Source organism: Podarcis liolepis (genome assembly GCF_965112155.1).
Source record: "Podarcis liolepis genome assembly, chromosome: 1".
Lineage (NCBI taxonomy): Eukaryota > Metazoa > Chordata > Lepidosauria > Squamata > Lacertidae > Podarcis > Podarcis liolepis.
The window spans coordinates 92,804,044-92,826,533 of record NC_139554.1 but is presented as its reverse complement, the minus strand read 5'-3'; the positions used below and the strand labels follow the sequence as shown (position 1 = coordinate 92,826,533).

At 40.0% G+C, this 22,490-nt stretch overlaps 1 protein-coding gene across 18 annotated transcripts in view; it reads right to left on the bottom strand.

Moving 5' to 3' along the window:
• The window catches only part of KALRN (kalirin RhoGEF kinase), a 513,896-nt gene that overhangs the window by 20,989 nt on the left and 470,417 nt on the right, over nt 1-22,490 (bottom strand). For 8 of the 18 annotated variants that reach the window (XM_083487460.1, XM_083487443.1, XM_083487454.1 and 5 more), the window contains 14 exons: nt 20,710-20,805; nt 18,618-18,751; nt 17,418-17,484; nt 17,023-17,126; nt 16,035-16,104; nt 14,720-14,806; nt 13,375-13,467; nt 12,706-12,756; nt 11,093-11,170; nt 9,968-10,153; nt 8,559-8,730; nt 7,118-7,359; nt 5,730-5,977; nt 1,516-1,639 (listed from right to left, as the gene is read on the bottom strand). In XM_083487460.1, coding sequence (XP_083343586.1) covers nt 1,516-1,639; nt 5,730-5,977; nt 7,118-7,359; nt 8,559-8,730; nt 9,968-10,153; nt 11,093-11,170; nt 12,706-12,756; nt 13,375-13,467; nt 14,720-14,806; nt 16,035-16,104; nt 17,023-17,126; nt 17,418-17,484; nt 18,618-18,751; nt 20,710-20,805 — 1,752 coding nt within the window. Of the gene's footprint in view, nt 1-1,515; nt 1,640-1,892; nt 1,915-4,807; nt 5,978-7,117; nt 7,360-8,558; nt 8,731-9,967; nt 10,154-11,092; nt 11,171-12,705; nt 12,757-13,374; nt 13,468-14,719; nt 14,807-16,034; nt 16,105-17,022; nt 17,127-17,417; nt 17,485-18,617; nt 18,752-18,776; nt 19,704-20,709; nt 20,806-22,490 lie in introns of those variants that run through there. The other 10 variants (XM_083487457.1, XM_083487458.1, XM_083487447.1 and 7 more) reach the window with 5 other exon arrangements.

Below are 22,490 nucleotides of genomic sequence, written 5' to 3'. Positions count from 1 at the left end.
ATTAATTCCATGCCCCACTTCTTCATGGAAATGTTCAAAAAAATGTGTCACTGCAAGCAGAATGTACATACGGTACATCTCTGTTGGGCCACTTACAAAACTCCTGCTTCACTTCCACAAACATTCCTGGCACTTTTATACTAAAAAATTGACCTGAGATTTCTTCAGTTCATGTTTATGGAGGGCAGGAATTTTGTGCCAACTGCAAGACTTGCGTGTCTTCCACTGTCTCCAGTATGCCTATTATGAGGAAAAGCATTGAAACTGGGTTTCAGGGAGTGGAATTCAATCCCATGGTGGACAAAAAATTCCTTGGATACTCCTTGCCAAATCAGTCTGTCTCTTTTTCAGCTAGAAAATGACAACCAGTGATGTGATTCTCAGGATGACTTTGAGGACTAGTGGGCATAAGTGGGATTTATGACTGTTATGTAAACTTCTTAGAAATTTTCTTTTTTGCTTAAGCAGTCTAGAAATATTGTTAAATAAAACAAATAAAAAGAGACAATACACAGAGTGGTGTGTTCCCCACCCTCCTAGGCATCACAGTTCCCAACTAAATGACTCATTATTACAACTGGATTTTCCTAATCCCTTTTTTTTGGGGGGGGGGGTTTGAATGATTTGCCAGAAGTTATTTGGGTTGTTCCTATATAGCAGGCACAATTCCAGGAGAAGATGTCAGAAGCCACATGAAAGAACCAGAGCAGTAAGTAAATATTGCCCTTACATAACTGGGTGGGGGGAAAGGTGAAGTTTTTCTTCCTCATCCCTAATTTCTAGGAATTTAATTTCTAGGAATTTGTTGAAAGCATCATGGAAGTCTTCAACATGAACAGTCTTAGTCATGATACATCTATAACATACAAATCAATCTCAGTGGTATTGGAAATACTGCAGCAGCTAAACTAGTTTAAAAACAGCAGTGTTAGGCAGTGTTTAAGCAGCCCTAGAAGGATGAAACAGCCCCACCAAAACTTCTAGCAGGTCATTTTGACAGAGGTTGCCTGTTCTGCACTGTCATTGCTTACCAACCCCTGAAGGCATTTTGCTGCTCATGGATCATTTGTTGCAGATTGTTCCTCATCTATTAATAGCCAAGTCTTGCCTTGTTTGGGCTGGCATGATTTTTGGTCCCTCCAAGGGAAAATTTTGCTCGACTCTGCTTGATCTTTTTAACTGCACATCTTTAACTGCACGTACACTTTTGATGGTTGCATTAAACTTCTGAAGTTAAATACTACACACAAACACACACACACAGAAACTATTTACTTACATTTTGGATGCCAGTGGTGAGGAGGGGAAAAAGCTGTGTTGTATCTTGCATGCAAAATCCGGCCAAAATGTCTACTACTACCGAAAAGTAAAACAAATTAAAAATAAAAAGCAAAAAGGGAAAAACAAAACAAAGTAAAAAGCCAGATGTCACCCCCTGTCCATATAGAGGATGTTGCAGGGGGAGTGAGGATGAGAAGCAGGAGGCAGCGCACAGCTTCTGATGGCCTTACTCACTTTAACAGAGACTTTGTTGCCCAGAATATCCTTGGGTTTACGTAGGCCATTGGCTTCAGTTTTGCCACTGCTTTCCTTTTCTGCCCGCTTTCTCATGCGCAGGGTATGCCATGAACATGACTTCCTGTTGTACCAAAAAATGCACCAATCAAATGGCGTATCTTAGTAGGAAGAGGAAGGGATGTGGAAAAGCAATCAGCACACATGTTCTTGATACCTGCAGCCCCCCTTAAGAAGGGAGAAGCCACTTGCAATATGCCTAGTTGGGTGCAAACATTCAAGTCAGGATTTCAAACTAGTCTAGAACAAATGTTTTGTTTATTCTTGCTAATTGAAAAAAGATATTTTCTGTAAGTTGGCTGCAGGTCCGCAGATAACAGCATACTTCTTATTCATAACCTGCAAGGGTTGGCAAAGTAAATTCTTCCAGTTAAAGTGAAAATATTGCAAAATTAGAGAGAAATGAAGTCTTTGTTCATATCTTATATACAAAAGCATTTGTATATTCCATGGTTCGGTGCCAGCTCCCAAACATCAGAAGTTAGATAATAACCACTTTATTAGATAGAGGAGATAAACATCATAGTACAGCTGAGTTGATAAAACACAGGCATGTTGAAAGAACAGGAACTTCTTTGCTTAAGTGTAGCAATGCTTGTCTTTCTGCTCTAAGGAACAGAAAATGAAGTTTATATATTCCCATTTTGTGTCCCAATACACATCCTACCTTTGCCACAAAATGTTTTCTTTAGAATGGGGAAGCAGAAATAGGAAAGAGTATGTATCAAAGCAAATAAGAATACTGACAACTATTTAGTCATTAACTGGATCGCCCCTGCATGTCACTTTATAACAGAGAATCCCCCCTCCGTAGATTTGTAATACATTTTCATGTATACAGCTGAGTGAGAACTCACTTTTCCAAAACAGCTAGAACCATGGCTCAGTTGTCTGCTGTATTTGTCTTGGGCTTGTTTGTATGTATGTATGTATGTATGTATGTATGTATGTATGCTGCAAGTCTAGACTCTGATCCCAGCTATGAAGACATAACAACATACCTTACAAGAAAGGGCAGGTCTGCACTTCATAACTGCCACAGGAAAACACTGCTGTAACAGTGTTTCCTGCAGTGTTTCCACCAGTGTTTCCTGCAGAAAATATGTGAAGGGTGGGCATCCACACATACATCTTTTAAACATTCATGTACATATATCTGGGATTCCCAATTGAGCAAGAGGTTCTGGATGTGTGTACACACGTATGACATTCGTCTTTTTTTACTGTGGTGAAAAATGGTGTGTAGAGCTACTCAAAAAGTTGCATGCAAACTGGGAGATGAATAAACATTTTATGAATTTTCTCATGAAACAACACTTTGTTCCAGTACTAAAATGCTTTTGTGCTTATAATATTGTTCACCAGATTACTTGGCTGCAGTGTAATATTAAAAAGCAAAACCCCCCCAAGGCTTAGAGCAAATAAGCCACACCATCACAAGACTAAACTGATTTATATCAAATTGTGGTCAACCGTAGTTTATGAACTGTGTATATGCTAGTGTTACAAGAGAAGTCTGATAGGCAACATTGTTTGGGCACATGCAATCGATATCGATATCATCAAACCATGTGATACTTCGCTGTACCAGTCCTGTTCATAACCTCCACATGCATGCTCACTGAACAAGTGGGGGAAATATAGCTTCATATTCAAGTATAATTAGCAGAAGGTGTGAAAGGGGCTCCTAATGACCTGTGGTTTCACTCCTTCACCCAAACATTCAGTGAATGTGTGTACTGCAGGCATGAACAGGGCTTTGGTTTGCAGAGCTCAGGGGGCATATTTCTCCAAGATTATACTTGAGCATAATATCCATAGAAGCATGATAAGTAAATGGGAAAGAATGTGAACATTATTAAGGAACATAAAACTAGTGAAGTAAGATTGATATAGATTTGCTTTTTTTCTGAATAAAAGGCCAAACTTTTAATGTTGGAGAGGAGGGGAAGAAAAATTCCCATTTCCCCCTATACATTCAAGTTAGCTTGTAGTAATTTTGAGAACATAAAAGGCTTTGAAACAAAGTGTACAGAATTCTCAGCATTTGCAGTGATATTCTATAGTAGCGTGAAACCCATGAGAGAGATACACAGGCCTTCTCTCTCTGTACTGTTATGTATTTATGCATATATTGTCCATGTTTTTCCCACCCAGCAAGTCATTGTGCTTTATTTCCATTGGTGCAATGTTTGCTGTATCATTGGTCTTCCTGTAGCATAGCAGTTTTGTGCATGAAAAGTCATGGTCAAAAACCTAAGTCCCAACCCACATGTCAATTCCCCTTGCCATGAAAATAACTGCTCCCACATTTCACTGAATTTTGTAAATATGCCCCCTGGGTTGTTCCTAATATGGGAGGTTACCCTGAGCAAGGCCAATCACACAAACGCCTGGCAAAACCAGCATGTGAGTTCCATTAAGAAACTTCTGTCACTCCCCATTTCCTCAGGCCTTGATATCACCTTTTGATCTTCACTGGATGAATGATGGTCAGGACAAAGCTCAGTTGATAGAGCACGAGACTCTTAATCTCAGGGTTGGGGTTCAATCCCCACATTGGGCAAAAGATTCCTGCTCTGCAGGGGATTGGACTAAATGACCCTACTAGTCCCTCCAACTCTACAATTCTATGATAACTTTGTAAAGACTATAAATTATTAGGCCCAGTGCAGACCTAACCATATTAAGCATTGACAAAAAAGCAGGAGGTGTGCTGTGAGCTCACATTCTTTCTCCCCTCTTTGGTGTAAATTCACCTCTTCTCTTGTTGGTTTTTGCCATAGCTGAGCACTACATCCAGGATGCACCAATGCTAACCATGGTTAATGCGAAGTAGCTTAGCAAATATTTGCAGTCTTGCTTCAAATCCTGGTTAGAAATCAGACTCATGGCTAAACATGGTTAGCATCTATGCAGATGCAACAATAAATCGTGGCTAAGGCTAATAAGAAAAAAATCTTTGTGTGGAAATCTTCGTGTAGGCTATTCCCTCTCTCTTAAGATATAAAGACTGGCAACACTGGGCCTGCACTGGGCCTTATTCATTTGCTGCAGCATACGTTAAATCTAATGAGTCAACACACCTAATCTTCAGTACTTAAAAGTCCAGTGAAGAGCTCCCTTCAACAACTGTACTCCAAGGAATCTGTGCAAGATAACCAATGCTGAATCAATTTTTGACAACTGAAGATTTTAAAAAAATAAAAATCAACTGGTTTTACAAAAAGGATTGTACCTTCAGTATTTAATATCAAAAACATTTTCTTGCATTATTTAGTCATTTCAAACTGACAAATTTCAAAAAAAGGTGAAATAGTATTCACACATTTGTTAAATAAGCAACAAAACATTGTAAGAAAAATAAGAACTTAAAGAGGGTCAAAAACTGGTCCTTTTTAACCTCATCAAAACATGCTCATGGTGAAAATTTATTTTACATATTTAAAATAGTACATTTAAAATTATTAGTTACATTACAGGTACAATGATGAACATTGCGACTATCCATAATATTGCACAACCTGACTTCAAATATGGGTTTCTTTAAATAGTGCAAAATACTTTTTACAGGAATGTACTCCAAAGGGGATTTCTCAAACCAAATTATTTTTACAAAATATTATGTGAACAGAAAAAAGAAACTTTCAAAATAAAAAAGTTACAATCTGTACAAGAAATTGCCATTGACAACATCGAATCTCTATTCCTTGAGAAGTGGGTCTCAATCCAATACAAGGCCTGATGTATGTGGCTGGTGTTTTTCTTTGCTCTATATCATTATAACCTATATATATATATATATTTATATTTATTTATATATATATTATAAGCAATTTGAAGCACAAGATAAATACAAGTCCAGTCAAATCAGGTCCATATTTAGGAAAGGATGGGGGGGGGGGAAACCATGCCCTTTAAACTGTCTATAGATTTCAATTCTTTACAAACTATGGGGGCAGAGCGGGGAGAGAACAAAATTCCAACAAAAGCCCAACTATGCCAACATGGATACCCCATGTTGTGTTACCAAGCAAAGTTTGTTCCAATGGCACTGTAGATTTTTTAAAAAGGCAGGAAAATCCTAAGATTTGGGTTTTATTTTTCCTCAAAAATCCACATACTGCTCCCAGGGAATCCAACACAGCACTTACTTTATGCCTCCATCGCTATTATCTGTAGTTGATTTAGTGAGGGGAGCCAATATATTCCCTGGGATCCATCCTTCTGCTGCTGGTGAATGGTCATTGGCAGGCTGGTACACAAGGAACATGTTCTGCTGGTTAATGGCAAGTACTTGGACCACCTCACCCTGGTTGACACAGATTTCATTCTCCTTCAGTGCATAGTAATCTTTGATGACCACCATAGAAGAGGTCCCATTGCACCCACCCAAGTCATTCTGAAGAAGAGACACAGAAAGAAACAGTGACAAGATAGCTCGGGTGCAATGCTAAGTTTTTTTTTATCAGCATCTCCTGGGCAACACATTTAAGTGTACTAAGAGTTTACAAGACATCTCAGTGTGCACAGCAGCATGTTGCCTAGGCAACTGCACTGTGTTTCCTTCCATGTGATGCTGTATGATTGACAGACTACAGATCAGTTGGCGTAAATTCACAAATGCATACTCATGGTCACTATAAGCAGTAGCTCTTTTTAATAGCCTGCTTGTGAACAAAACCTATGCATAAGCTTGGGACACAACAGTTGTCAACTAATTTCATAGGGCATTTTTGAAAATCGATTATTTTCCTAATTTGGGAGATGGGAGGGCAAGAAAAGAAGATCAGTTAAATAAATGCATCAAGTTACATCGGTTTTGGAAGGCAAAGTGAAACCCTGGTCACATAATGGAAGTAGTAGCTGATATAATTAAGGTAAAGAAAAATAAGAAGCAAGAAGAACTTTGTGTGCAAAAGCTCCCTGGTTCAACTCATGTCTAGGTAGGGCTGGGAGAGAGTTAGGATTGAAACCCTGCTAGTCGGTGTAGACAATACTGAGCCAGGCAGACTAACAGTCTGACTTGGTATACCACAGATTCCTATGTTTCACTTATCCCAGTTGTTGCTGAGAAGTCTGCAAGAAGGAATGAAGGCAATTGCACTCTCTTGCTGTTATCTACTCCCTCTGAACATGGACTTCCCATTCAGCCATCGGTGGGGACCATTCCCCATGAATTTGTCTTAAGATTGTTGTTGTTCTTTAAAGCAACTACAGCTAATAGCCACCAGCACATGAGGCAGTGATTTCAAGCCTAGAGATGCACTTGTGTTTCCCTCTGTCGAATTTGCTTTCAGCTTTTTAACAAAATCGCACCATGCAGATTCTTGAGCCCTTTCCTAACACTCAGAACAGGCTTAAGACTGGATGTTGCTGTCTGAAAGCTGAAGACCATTTCCTTCTTGGATCAGCAGTTACCATCTATATATTGACTCACGGGTTCAAGTACTCACATCCACTAACCAGTAACAGGCCAAATTTGAAATGATGGCAATTGCAGTAAAAAACACAACAACACAAAGTGAAAATACATACATACCTTGATTAGTTCATATTTGTCCCCAGGCTGGTGCTGCTCATGCCCTGTGCTGCCATTGGAGGTAGATATTTTCAGAGGTGGAAGAGATGGGTTACGCATTGTAGCCTTCAAAGGTTTATCCGACCCTACTGGACCTGAGGAATAGGGTCTGGTGATGGGCTGAGGTACCCTGCTGGTCTGGGGTCTCATTACAGCAGAACTGCTGTTTTCTTTGCGCTGGTACTCTATAGGAGACTGTAGTGCTGGAGTAGAACACTAGGAGTTAGTACAGACCTGCCCATTTGCGACACCATGTTTGCCTAATGCAAGGGATGCCATGTTTAGCTTGTTTCAAACAAGTAGCCTGGGAAAATACAAACCATTCACCTACATAGCTTGGAAGCGCTGAAAGTTTCTCTTCAGGAAGAGTGAGGGAAGCACTTTCACAAGTGCTGACTTAACAAGATTGTAAAAACCCAACGGTGTAGATCAGGCCTGCTTGGAGCTCATAGTAATACTCCCTACTTCTAGCCTCTCGATAACAGCAACAGTGAGAAGTGTCTGCTCAGTGATGCCCCTCCTGCTTCCATAATTTGTTGCTCTGGTGGTTGATACTAAATAGCAGCTAGACCTAAAAGTTTACTAATCTTTATTTTATTTAAGATGAAATTGGTAGAGAAGAGAGGCAAAGGCAGCTTCTGCAAAATTCTGGCTTAAGAACAAGAAGAAAACAGAACAAACCTAGTTTCAAAGTCAGGAGCTCTGCATGCCCATCCCTTACTATATGCAAATATAACATGGATGGGGAACCTGTGGGCTGCTATATCCCCTCTGAGTAGAAGAGGAGTCCATAGTTGAAACTACATACTGTGTGAAGTAGGACTTCCTCTAATATGTCCTGAATCTCACATGATTCAGCTTCATTGGGGGGGAAATGTAGGTTGTACCAAGACTGGCTTGCATACCTAAGGACTGTGAAGTGGTCAATTTTTAAAGAGGGCTACAGGAAATGACAAGCCAGTTAGCCTAGCATCTGTTCCAGGTAAACTGCTGGACACTGTTGTGAAAGATGACAGCATATACAAAAAGAAGTGTTGCTGAAGAAGAATTAACATGGTTTCTGAGAAAGTAGGACTTGTCTTGCTAACCATTTATAGAGTTCTTTGAGAGTGGCAGTAAGTATCTGGATGGGGTGATCTGGGAGACAATGGTACAATCCAACACACCCCATCCTGAACTCCACTACTAGACTTCCTAAAAGAAAGATTTTCACCCTAGATTTTAATCCCTAGCACAAAATTTATCTGCCTCCAGTCATGCTCCATTTAAAAGGAAGGTCAGTGTGCACGACAGTTATAGAGGCGGTCTGCAACAGCAATCTAGGTAGGAATAAGGTTCTGCCCAGAACAGTCAGAAAGCACTTGGGTTTTCTATAATCAAGGACAGAGGTAAAAATGCTTACCATTTAAGAAGTCCCTCTGTGTGTCCAGCACTTGATTGATATCCTCCACCCAAGCTTGCTGGATTTCAGGATTGGCTGCCTGCAAAATGAGCCTTTCTGACGTTTCCCGACTCATGAGTGCGAATTTGCAGGGATCATTGTCCACATTATCCTCAAGGATTAGGTATGTCATCTGCAAGCAACCAGAGAAAACTCAATGCTCATTCAAGGGGGAGCAAGCAACTTCAGGTAAACTATATAGCAGCTAAACTGAAAGATGGCCCTGCCACCACTGTCCAAATGAAGAGCAGCAACCACAGAAGGTTCACTTCTCCAGAGGAGGAACTCTCTGGAAGTAACATCCCATAGAGAATACTTGGCTTTCAGCTTTGTTCTTCAGCTTCTATGCTAAACATCTTCATGAACAGTTCAATTATCTCTGAGTTACTGGCTTTCTTTAATGGTTAGCAATGCTAATAATTATGGGTGGTAGGAAGAAAATTGCTCTACATGAGATGCCCTCCAAAACAGAAAATGCTTTCTGTCATATTGTCAAATAAACACAAGCACAAACAGAACAGCCTCTAAGAGGGAAAGTATAATGCTCTTTGCCCAGGCATACAATGCAAGTGTACAAAGGTTTATCATCTGCTGACTGAAGTTTTTTGCTGAACATTTAGAGCAGGGGTTGGGAATCTTCTTCAGTCCTGAAGGTCTCTTTCCTTCATGGGCAACTTTCTAGGGGGCGGATGCCAGTAGGGCACAGATGAAAGTGGGTGGGGCAACGGATGCAACTTCTACCTTTGTACAGTAGGCTATATTTGAGCCATGTAGAATTCAGAAGCACACACACACACAACACCCACCCATCCATCAAGGCAAGCAAGAGGTGTTTTTGTAGGTCAACATCACATTTCATCCAGGCAAAAGCAGTGAAGGGGACTGCTGAGGCTGTCTGCGATAGGGTGTAGCTTGGGAATGGGGTATGACCAAGTGAGAGTACTGAGGGGCCAAGGGGCATTTGGCCCCTAGGCCCAAGGTTCTCCAATTCTGGTTTAGATAGTTCAGCTCTAATTAGATGTGATGTTATTTTGACGCTCATTATCCTAACCCTATGCTATCCTAGCAGTTTTATATAATCACTCACTCAGTCTGCACACACACGCACACGTCACAGAATAATAGAATAGAATATTAAAATAGATTATATATCTATCGTACACCATGGCTGCAAGTCAGAGAATGACATGATAGAACTGTAGGACTGGAAAAGGGCCTAATGACCATCTTCTTTAAACCTCCTGCACTGAAGCAGAAGGACCTTTTCACACCACCAACTTTGCTTATCTAGTGTGCAGCAAACCAAGAAAAGGAAAAATGCACTGCAGTGAAGTTTCCAAATGACTCAAGGAAGCACAAGCACAACTTACCTTTATGCTTCGCTTAAACAGGTACCCAGGTGTTAGAGAGCCTTTCCTCAGAAGTTCACTAAAGATGACAATTTGCTCAAAGAGGAAAACTCTGCGTTCTTTTGGCCGAGAGAGACCTCCAGAATCCTGCTCTGTTACATAGAATGTATCCTGCTGTAGCAACTTCCCTTGGGCTGCCAGCTTGCCCTAAGTTAAATAAACGTTAAGTTAAACACAGATGGCATAGAAAGAGGAAAGGCACCCAATCACGGCCAGCATGTTATCACATGGTCTGGGGTAGACCTTATGATTTGCTCACGTGTGTGAAATGATTCATTATCACATGATGTTTAGCCATTTATGCTCAAAACTCGCTACCAAGTTCATGTACCCAATACTCTAACATGAATATGGAATTACGTACAATATATGAATGCCCACCCATATATCTGACCCTTGCAAACCTCCTGCATCAAAAAAACCCTGAAGGAACACAGGAATTTGGCATGCAACACACACACAGGTGTATGTGCATATCTCCCACACCATACTATATTGTATGTGTGATAAGGGATTCAGTCCAATGCTCTGCCATATGTAAGATTTCCACATTGGTGACTCTGAAGCAGATGCCTGAAGTTTTACTCAAAATGACTTATAAATTAAGCAATCCCACAGTGGAGAATCAGGAGTAACAGGGAAATTATCTATAAGCTACAACAACTTCAACACAATACTACATAGAAGCTTCAAGGTTTCACTGGACTGAGAGTCACAGTGATGCCTTCAACAACAACAGCAAAGGTAAAAGGCACCGGGCATAAGAAACTGCTTGCTATGTGATTACAGGTGCCAAAGGAAATGATTAAACAGTCTCCGTTCAGCTGTGTGTGTGTGTGTGTGTGTGTGTATGTGTATGAACATGTGTGAGAGCACACTCATGCCCACAAGTGTACAAACGAAACTTCCTTCCTGGGTAAGACTCAAAGCAGAAAGTTTAAGCATCTCATACCCACCATTTTATGGAAGAAAGTGCACATAATCCCCCCCCCCTTCTAAAATGCAGTTGGGCTATTCCAATGAGACACAGCTATTAGTGTCAACAATTGTACTATTATATCCACATTCAAAAATATTGACTTTTACCTCAAAGCCCTGAAGACGACCCAGGTTCATCATGTCATTGCAGCGTTTAGGAACAAGGCACATCAGCTCCACAGCTTTCTATTAGAGAGATGCAACACATAATCAGAACTGGAAGGAATGAAAGGGCATCTAGTGTGCTACCCTACTCAAGGTAGGGCAAACCATGTATTGTCCCTTCCATCCATGGTACACAGGCCAGAGTCTGAAAGTGGGTATCTTGTAGAAAGATGTCAGTGGAGCAAATAGCTCAAGAACGCTGAAGCAAGGGGGTCAATGCTTATTTTGCAGGACAGTATAACCAATTACTAAAGTAGCTAGACAGTGGAACTTCAAATATGGCTTCTCATCACACTTACAGTGTGACCCAAAATAATTATAGCAGGCACAATTATTGCCACCATGGACTGACCACAATTCCCACCCATGTAGATGCCTGCTGTACACTTGAAATGCCCAAAGTGACCAGAACAAGAAGAGCCTTCCTTGTTTTGGCTGTGGTGTGAAAGTGGTTCAGTGAAGCCAACCACAGGTGGGGCAGGAACTAAATTCCTTACTACCTTGCAAGCCAGTCATATGAAGCTGCCTTTGCCTCAAACCATCTAGAGACCATTAACTATCAGCAAGCCCCATTAACTTTACCAAATGCAAGCCCTGCTGAAGCCATAGCTCCACAGCCTGCCTTTAAGTGGGGCTACAGAACGGTTGGTTTTGGACATAGGAAAAGGATTTTGAACTCCTGTTCCAGACCTGTGAATGAGGGAAAAGCTCCATCTGACTGTATTGGCTAATTTTGTGTTATGCCATGCCCCCATGGTGCACTCTTTCAAAATTCAAAATGTGCCCACTGATCCAATTATTGGCAACCACTGCAGTATGGGACAGAGTGAGCCTATGCATAAAGAGAAAGCTCCCCACTTCAGACCTCCCCCCCCCATGAACTGATGGCAGGAAGGGGCTGTAAAGCTCCATTCAACACAAAGGTGAGCATGTGGAGAATGCTTGAAAGGGACTTCAATAAAATTATCTGAACAAATACTGTTTGGTAGCCAACACGGTCCCCTCCAGCTGTTGGATCACAACTCTTGGAGGGGGTGATGCTGCCTGTTCAGTACAACATCTTGGTGTACTGAAAGAGCCTTTGCAAGTTCTAGGCTGGTATCCGAACTTGTGTCTTCCAAATTTGTAACTTTGTGTTTTCAATTAATGCATCATATCAAATGTCACCTTGTGTCAATTGCAACTATCCTTGATGACCAAAGGAAGAGGGCAAGGAAGGTCTAAAGTAAGGATATTCAATTTGCTGCTCATAAGGCTAGGTTTTCATTCACTAATTTTAGCTCGAATTGACATTTTACATCAAACATTACTGAAAATGAATACAGCATAAAAGCAAGTATTTAAAGGCAGTGGGGGTAGGGTGGGGAGTAAACAATAAAAAAATCATTTTTATTTTTATTACTGGTTTCACCATATGAAAATCACTCTTATATACTTTTTTGGTATCTTGACTTTCTGTTAATATACAAACACCCAAGCCAACTCAACATGAACACATTATAATCATTCAATAAAAACAATACAAAAGAGAAAATAAAGCAGATAAAAGTCCATACCTCTGTCTCTGAACATTCCAGCCCAGCTTTTTCACTATATTTTAGAAAATCCTACAGGAATGAAAAACATCCTCTTAAAAATAATTAACAAGAATACATATTAATATCTTCCCCTTTGAAGGCATACTTGCTTACTTGTGGAAATGATTTTGCGTGGCAAGGTTCCAAACCCTCCCAAGATGTTAAGGAATAAAGACACATGAGACCACTAACTTTAGGTGAGTCTATGCTGCGGTTTAAAAGTGCCACCCATTTAAAGGTCCTAACTGATGAACAAATAGAACACAAGACTGAAACAAAATGTATACATTTACAAATTTTATTGTGATCTACAGTAATTTTATTATGCATGATTGAATCTGCAGGCTTTTTGAATGCTGAACATGTAACCGTACCTTTCAAATTTAAATGGTCTCTATAGGGCACCTGGAAATGACCCCATCCACTCAACCCTGCCTTCACAGTGCACGCCCCCTGTACTGCAATAGCTTTGATGCAGTATGGGGGAAAACAAACAAGTAAAGCTCCAGTATACATACAATGCTCCAGGGAGCATTGTGGTTTAGCCTGCTATAGCAACTGGGTTGGGGTTTTTTTTTTGCCATTATCAGTATACAGGTATTTGGATAACCTTTTTCCTAGACACAACACTTCACTGGTATATTTCACCTTGAGTAGCAGCTGGTACTTGGTTATTCTTTGAATGGGCTTTATTAAGAAGTCACTGAGTGTTAGCCGCTGGTTTATTTCTTGTTGCACCTCCTAGAAAATAAAAAGTAGGCAATATCAACAAAAAATATACTTATTTATATCTTGTCTTTGTTTCAAGGAAACTCAAGGGGTCCCCATCCAAGCACTGACCAGACTATGCCTTACTTAGTTTTAGCAAAATTTTCTAACATGTGCCTTCTGTCAATTCCCTGAGATTATAGTCATCTATGACATGTTGACTAGCCCATCTTTCCAAACCGAACAGTTAGACTAGTCCAAATGTTACTACAATGGGCCAGTAACAATTAAGATTAGTATTGTACAGATGAATATAATTTTCCTTTACTCTCCTTGTTGAGTGAGTGGGTGGGTGGGTAGAAAAGGAGGTTAAAGTGAATGTATCAAGCATGAAACGTCTTCAGAAACGGATACAAAAAAATTCTGAAAAGAATACTGGCACTATCTGTCAATTAAATGGAATGAAACAACCCCCAAGCCAAAGGGAATGAAACTCGAATAGTTGTTAACAGCTTACATGGCAGAAATGTTGCTTTTTTTAAAAAAAGAAGGATTTTAAGCAGAAATGTTAGAATTTTTAAATTTAATATTTGAGGCAGTTTCTAGACCTTGAGACAGACATAAATGGAATCCTTTCATAAAAAGGTTTAGGAACCATAAAGTATGGAGGGGTTGCTCTCTTCCTTTAACTTCTGGTATCATTCTCCATATTTGTATGTGTGTGTGTGCAAGCACACCCACCCACCCTCAGTTCCTCACACCTGCTACAACATGTGCCAATCATCTATGCATCTGTTAAAACAATGAGGTAGATGACAAAACTTTCTAATAAAGAGTATTTTTGCACTTTAAAGATGAACTAATTAAATTATGGTGTAACTTTTAATCTGTATCTATTCCACCTGTTTTCTTTCAGAGCTAACTTTGACTCCAAGTGGCAGGTGTAGAGCTTGCTGTACCCCTTACCATTTGCATAAATATGCTTTACCAAACAAAAAATTTGATACCACAGGTAAGTAAGACAGCCCCCCACAAACTGCCTGGTCCTACCAGCAACAAATGTACAGGGAATCAGGTGGGGCACAAGAGAAAGAACACACTGCTAAATATAAGACAGAATTTACTTGGAAAGCAAAGATAGAAAGGGGGAAAGCCACTAATCCAAATGGGATAAGCTTGCTGACACAGCTGTAGGAATGTGTGTGCAAATATGAGAGGGGAGAAGAGATCCTGTCAGGTGTATTTTAAGCTGCAACATGAATAAGGAATGAAGGCCAAACCTTACCTCAAAATATGCACCACATTCCGCTACTATATATTCAGATTTTGGTTTGTTTTGACAGTACACCACATACATGTGTAATCGCCTCTCCTGTAAAAGCAAAATTTGCATAGTTTTCTTAGTCTAAGCCCAGACTAAAGCTTTTACCACTGCATGGACAGTGACAGAAAGCAAATTTAATTACTCTTGTCAGCCACAGCCCAGACGGTCTTAGGGAGTATTTATTTTCCTTGTTTTAATTTTACTGTCTACTATCACCTGATCAAAGGACTGTGTACAGACACCAACTTTTGGAAAAAGAATGAGGAAAGCAAGATAAAACTAAAGTCCCTTTCCTAAACCCGAAGCACAAGCACCCTCCTTCCTCCCAAAGATAATGTGCGAGTGGGTCGCCCCATGTGGACATCAGATTCAGGCAATTGTTCAAGTAGGGTAAGACTGCATGATTGCTTGTCAGGAGACATGCCACACATGCCACTGCTGCTTTCATTTTGCTGCAACTTCCATATCTCTCTGGTTAGCTTTCTGAAGCAGTTAGGCACTGCTGTAGTGCTGCTGCTGAGAGGACAGGAACAGAGCTCCTTGGATCACTAGCTGTACAAAAGCAAATAGGTGGTACAGTCAACTAGAATCTTCAATATACAAAGAGATAGTTCATGGGCTCCTGCGTCAAATGGCCCTACACTATTATTACTTCCTCAAGCCAAAAGATGACGACATGCTCAAAGCCAGCCAGCAAGTATATGATTGATATAGGATATTAATCCAGGTCCAAGCCCATCAAGCTATTACTAAGGAGGCACTTGTTCTATAATCCTAGTTGAAGTGTAAAAAACGTAGACTGTTTAATAAGCAATGTATTATTAGAAATTGCTGAGGTATACATCTGTGTTAGTTTAGCTCTGTTCTTGAAGACACACATCCTGTACAAATATACAAAGGTTGTAGCCAGGAAGTAAGCAGCTAAACAGTATTTGAAGCAGCATTTGGGGTGGTGGGTACATTTCCAGCCAAGTTTTAACAGAAGAAAATAAGTAAAACACAATATTATTACAATTATGGCTTTAGTTAAGACAATTTTGTGGATATTGAAGGAAAATTACTTTCATTCTGGAAAAGCAAAATAAACACTCCACTCAAACATCCCATTTTATGGCTTGAGGAAAATCCAGGTATTATTCCTATCCTCATTTGGGAGCGGTGTGTGTGTGTGTGTGTGTGTGTGTGTGTGTGTGTGTGATTAAAATATCCAATCAGTACAACCGGGGCACATTTAGGAGCTATTTCCATTTTTTAAAAGGACTAGTATGTAACTCACATGTTTGATGAAGAGCTGTGCTAAACGGTCGTGCTCTTGAAGGCACTTTTCCAGTTCAGCAAGAAAAAAACTGCAATAAAAAATACACAACTATTCACAAAGTCTCCCTCAGTACTCTTCACCACCATACTATATAGTTTTATCTGATTTTGTCTTGCATCACAGATAAAACTACCCTCCTATCAGTTACTTCTGAATAGCTGAGCCTGCATCATCCTGCTAATGGTTAAGAGAATTTAACTGCATATGAGGAACTAGTGAATATAAAAAGCCCATCCGTTGGCATGCAATATCCTCCTCCAAATACTGAGAACCTTGCTGTTCATCTGTTAATGAAGATAGCCCCAGTCCAGTCTTCCTGTTGCAAAGAAATAGGGATAATTGCCCATAATTCTTAGGAAAAGGTTGTGAAAACAGGAGTCAATTATCAGACATCTCTGTTCCATGGAATTTATCCCTGCCACCACCTGCATTTTTGAACTATTTCCTTTCTGCACATATAATAAATTGAAAGTTCATCTTTGCAACCAATTTGCAACCCTGAGATTCTCCAATAACATATGTTCATTTGATTTTAAATGAAGGATTTTACAGAGCCTCATCATGGGTGCAACTAACAAATAATGGGAGGCACAGAAAAATAATTTCAGCAATTACTGAGTAAAAGAGGCAATACTAGAGTAAGAGGCCAGAACAGTGCTGTGTCCTGTAAGTCATAATATTCAGTCAACTAACATCTATGGCACTAGACACTAGAGTTTTTGCTTGAAGCTTGCAAGAGACCTCTTGGGATATAACAAATGCTCAGAATCACATACTGAATGAAATGTTGATTGCTGCTACTAGCTATAGAACATTAACTCACAATGAACTTCTCCCAGAGGGTGAGGGGATGTAGTATAGTAGTTCAGGCCAAGTAAAATGTCTATGTATATGAGAAGTCTATGCATTTTAGCAATAGTCAGTTAAAAGCTGACTGCAGACTTACTCTTTGTGCCAGTCATAGATCTGGTGAATGTTACCAAACACTATCTTGTCTTTCCCTTTCATGTCTTCAGGAACACCTTTTTCTTCTATCCTTTTCATGAATCCCTTTAAGGAAATTTAAAAAAATAAATTTAAAAAAGCAAATTTCAAATTCCATATTTTGTTATATTATTCAGATACACATCATATTCAAATGAGACTTATTCTATATCCATGGAAGGGAGCAATTAAACCTTAAAGAAGTGCAAAAAGACAGCATTAAAACATTTCTTCTGTGCCCTCAGATGACAGATAAAATTATCTGGTTTTGGTTCATGAAGATTATAGTGTTAGAATATTACTCAATTTGAGAAGCTACAGTGAGAATATATACCCAATCTAGATTATTTTACTCACCTCCACCACAATTCCTAAGTCTTTGACATAGTCTTTCTCTGTCTGTACAAGTTCATTTAAAACAAACCTAAAATTCAAAAGAGGAGCATATTGTAGCAGCCAGGTTAAATATACGTCACGTATACATGGTCAGCAACTATTTTAATAATAAGAATATCTTTATTGTCATAAATAAATATTTCACTAGTAGACTAAGTAGTAGTAGTAGACTTTTCACTAAGTAGACTCTCATCTGAGTCGGGCAATATCAGGGCAGCTCAGGTTGATTATAAACAGGCAATTCCCACACCAAAGGCATGCATTATAAAAAAATAAAATTATATGGTGGTACAAGAGGATTCAAAGCCACCAAAGCAACCAACTTCTTTCAACTCTCATTACATGCATTAATGTCACTGGTTGCTCTATTGAAAATAGTGGGTGAAGACATATACAGTTAACTCGCATCTTACGAGAGGGCTTGGTTCTAGAGCAGGCTTCCTCAAACTCGGCCCTCCAGATGTTTTGAGACTACAATTCCCATCATCCCTGACCACTGGTCCTGCTAGCTAGGGATCATGAGAGTTGTAGGCCAAAAACATCCGGAGGGCAGAGTTTGAGGAAGCCTGTTCTAGAGGTTCAAGGATAAACGCAAAATGCATAAAGCCAGGAGACTCTTCAAAGTGGAGGGCTGCTCACTGGGTTCTAGGAAGGCCACACAAGGGCTCTAGGACACTGCCAGAACCCTTGAGCCTTCTTCCCAAAGCCTGGCAAGCCTGCAACTGCAGTTGTGTGTGGTGGTGGCAGTGGCGGGTGGGGGACTAAATAAATGGGGACCGGGGAATGGTGGATTTCCTACCCTCTCCATTTATTTATTCCCCCCTCAACTGCACAAAGGTGGAATCATGTAAGTTTACAAGTGTAAGCTGCGAGTTACCTCTATAACATATTAAGAACAGAAGAATTAGTTTTAAGAATGACATCACCATAGTTTATAAAACTGTTCCTGGGAGAGCTTTAATTGGTTCTGTGGTTTCAGCATAACTTCTTCTGAATCAGAGCAAAGTCGATTGTTGAAGGAGCCTACTGGCTAATGCCCAGAGCTTCACCACTATAGACTTTATCCACCGGTTCTGAGGTCATGTATAAGGGGCATTCTTCTACATTAAAAAAACAATTTTTAGATACCTACTTGAAAAAAACCCCCCAAAGTTTACTTACATTCTGCCTCTCATAGCTTTGGCTTTTTGTTCTTCTTCAAGGTTTCTTGAAGGAGGAGTTGAAGGTGTCACATTTTCGTTCAAGCATCCAGTGGAATCCTTTAAGCTTCCCCGGTAGGAGCCTCCTTCTAATGTCTTAAAAATAAGAAAAAAGCCAAAGGATTCAACAGAAAATCTTAACAGATTGACTATATAGCTATTCCTATAGCTACTTCCTCAGGGGATCTGTATTTGCAATAATTAGTAAGTGGGGGGACGGAACCCGTTAATTTTTTCAAAATGCACCCCAAGGTGACATTTATTTTGTTTAGGCTGATTGGGGGAAGACAGCAGAATAGAACTGGCTTGATTCAGTACAGCAGTTTACAAGCTAAGAACTTCTCATTCATTCCAAAGTTTTCCTAAATATTCTGAAGACCTCCTGAATAGGATAAATGTTTAACGGTTACAGTATATCTGTGCTAGGTGTTTCCTGAAGCTGGTCCCCACTTTTTCCCTACGTGTTTTGTACATCCCATTAGCAGATCTGCTCTGTGGCACACTTTTAGGCTAGTCATGGATTTGGTTAGTTCCAAACCAAATGATACCTAATTTGCAGTAAAAGGTAGATTCCCCTCAGAAGCAAATAGGTGATTGTGGGGTCGTGCAGCTATTTTGTTCTTATTTCACATTTGTGCAGAAAACTAAATCTCTCCTTTTTGTTTTAATGGGGAAAATAGGAAGGGAAGAAACTGACTGATACCAACAGTGGAAGAGGGCTGCTGATTTGCAATACCTAACATCACACTAGAAGAAGCTGGCTAAAATGAGCCATTTAAATATTTAATTTATTCCAGTATACAAAACACTCAAGACAATATTTGTTTCATTTAACAGAAATACCATTATCCCATCTGAGATCGAATTCTTATTTTTTTAATTTCACGACACAGAAGCGAAGCATCTAGGATTCTTAAAAAGTACAAAGTATATTGTCTGAATGGCAATTTATGTAACTATTTGCAAAATGAGCTTTCCATTTCCTGTATCAGATTCTTACTTGTAAGCAGTGCTTAAACTGGTCTTCTGGATCAGCTGTCATGGGATTTTGTGATTTACCAATTCAGAATATCAGCATTGAAATTACATATGGAAGTGTAGGTGGTAAGGAGAGAGGCAAGAAGAGTTCACACAGGCGTAAGTGCTGTTCTCAAGCCAATTAAACCATGGCTTAACATAGTCAAGTTGTAACCAGGACTAAGAGATGGCTGACCTTACTAGTATAGATAGATAGATAGATTTCAAAAAGAAACATCAACCTCCATCTGAAAATGAAAATGGAGCTTAGATATGATAAAGGTGATGTAATATTGCAACAAGCAAGTCTGACCCAAAAAGTTGTTTCTTTATTTAAGTAATACAACTCAATTTTATGCATGTTCCTTTGAGATGTCCCACTGAGTTGTACAGCACATGCTCCCAAGCAAAGGTAGATAAGATAGCAGCTTTAGTTTGCCCAACTGAATTAAGCTGCCTAGGATTATTTGTTACTGTATTCATTACTGCAAGCCGCCTGGAGTGTCTACAACTAAGGCGGGACATTAAATTGAAAATATTGCTTCATGAACCATATACTGAACAGCCCTTGAACCAAGTTTTCCAAAAGTGGCTCTTTTTTTTGAGGGGGGGGGATACATGAAACAACAACCTTCTATTACGCCTAGTGTTTTAAAAAAAACAAGCAGAAAAATGACAGATTCGACACATCATAGCACTTGACTGAATATTGTAAAAGAAACAAAACATTTTAAAAGGAAAAATACTTTATCTGCAATCACACCCCTAGAAATTTACCAGGTAAGTAATAGATGTTACGGACTATACTATAGCCCACTGATGATATCAGGAATATGTCAACGAATCAAGTCATTTACAAAAAATAAAAATGGTTTTATTGCACTTTAACTCTAGCAACTAGTTGACGATAGAACCAACATGGAACTGCAATTAGCTACTCAGTGGTGAAGATAGTCAGCAATATGACCAACAGCTGAATTACGGTGTTGTTCAACTAGGACGTTTCTCTTCATGGGATCCTAGGTCTTCACACTTACCAGCTTGCTTTTGACCAGTTTTTCTATTGCACTGACAAGATCCGCTGCAGTTGGGACATCGGAGATGCTCTGTCGAGCAGCTAGCAAAGAGGAGGACTGCAAGACACCAGTTTGCAAAGGAACAGCAGGTTAGCAGGAATGAGAAGGAACTAGGAAAGCCAAAAGGCTAGCAGTTTGAGGTCACACAATGGGGCACAAGCAGTGGGGGGGGGACATGACAGGAGCATGAAGGGTTGAGGGGAGGTCATGACATACAAAAGGCAGCAGCACTTAGCAGCAGACTGGCAAAGCACATAACCTGCTCTGGGATTATGGGTAAAATGTATGTCCGAAGGGGTTTTTCTAAAGACCACCACTTAGTCACAAAGAAGAGCCAAAGAGTAATTAAAAGAGTAGTTTGGCTCTTGTTTCTATATTGTGAAATCTTCCAAGATTTTTGTGCTACTTCAGGAACAAGCAGCAGTGGGTGAAGGGAGCAACCCTTTCCCCCAAGGCTCTCTCCATATCCCTGCCAGCATGCAGAATCCATCCCTTACTCTTGCTAAGCTCACTCCTATAGAGTACAATACAGTGGCAGGTTGGCTCAGACTAGGGATTTGACAAGCTCAGCACTTCATTGTAATGTTTTGCAATAACCTCATGTTATTATGAAATTCTACTCGGTGTACAATTTATTGCCCAAGATTCAAAAATGGAAAACAATTTGGACTGTTATTTCTCCTTGCTGTCAACTTTAAAAACGTGAGTGGCAAAGATAGATCAAAGTATCAGTGGTACCCTTCTTTACAATACCAAAACTGTCAAATGTAAGTATGTGTAGAGAAAACATATGTATTTCCTCCCCAAACTCAGACTGCAAGTTATGTGTGCCACACTTAGAAGGCCATTGGAGGTCCTCTCTCTCTCTCTCTCTCTCCCCGATTCCTTTCCAAGACAGGAATAGAGAAATATCTGAAGCAGTACAGAGAGATCCTCCAAATCTTAAAACAGCTTTAAAATACATTTTTACTAGGTTTGCAATCTTTTCCACCTATCCTGAAGACTAGATTTTGGGTGGTGGCAGGCTGTTGTTTTTAAAGCAAGGTGCATAATACTCTGAAGCGAGAAGAACACCTCCCCATGTCATTTCCTTTGGGATGTGAGGAATGAGGCCGACAGAAAAGACTCATCCTGCCAGTTCTTCAGCAGAACTGGACCTTGGGTGAAGACAGAAGTTGTTCGCATGTGGTGGATGCAAATGCCCAGGCCATTCCTGTTCCTTCAAAGGCATAGAAATTCGCCAACTGTACTATAGCTAAATGAGGAGGCAGATGTAGTTAATATGCCCAATCCTAGAGTACTGGGCGCCAATCAAAAGAATTCTGGACCAAATGTGGCATAGCCATGGATTCCTTTGACCTTGACTACTCTAGGCCCTGGTACTGTCCAGTTTTGACTATGTGGAAAAACTACAGAAGTAGTACAGAAATTGCATACAACTTGCATATTTGCCACCTGAATTCTATAAGGGCAGATGGAGCTTTAAAAGTAAACTACTAGGATTAACAAAGTTTAATCAACTTCACAGGTGTAGCAGAGGGGAGAAGAGTAAAGGCAATCAAGCACCAAGAAAAAGCCAGTGAAATTAGTAAGTGTTGCTAAATTGAACTCGGAGAAGTGACAGTAAATATCAGGCAGGTAGCTATCTCAATAAAGCAGACTATTGTCTGAAAGTCAGCCAGCACTGACAGCTGAAGGCTCCTTAGGAACTGCTGCTGAGTGATGCATCACTCTAGTCGCTT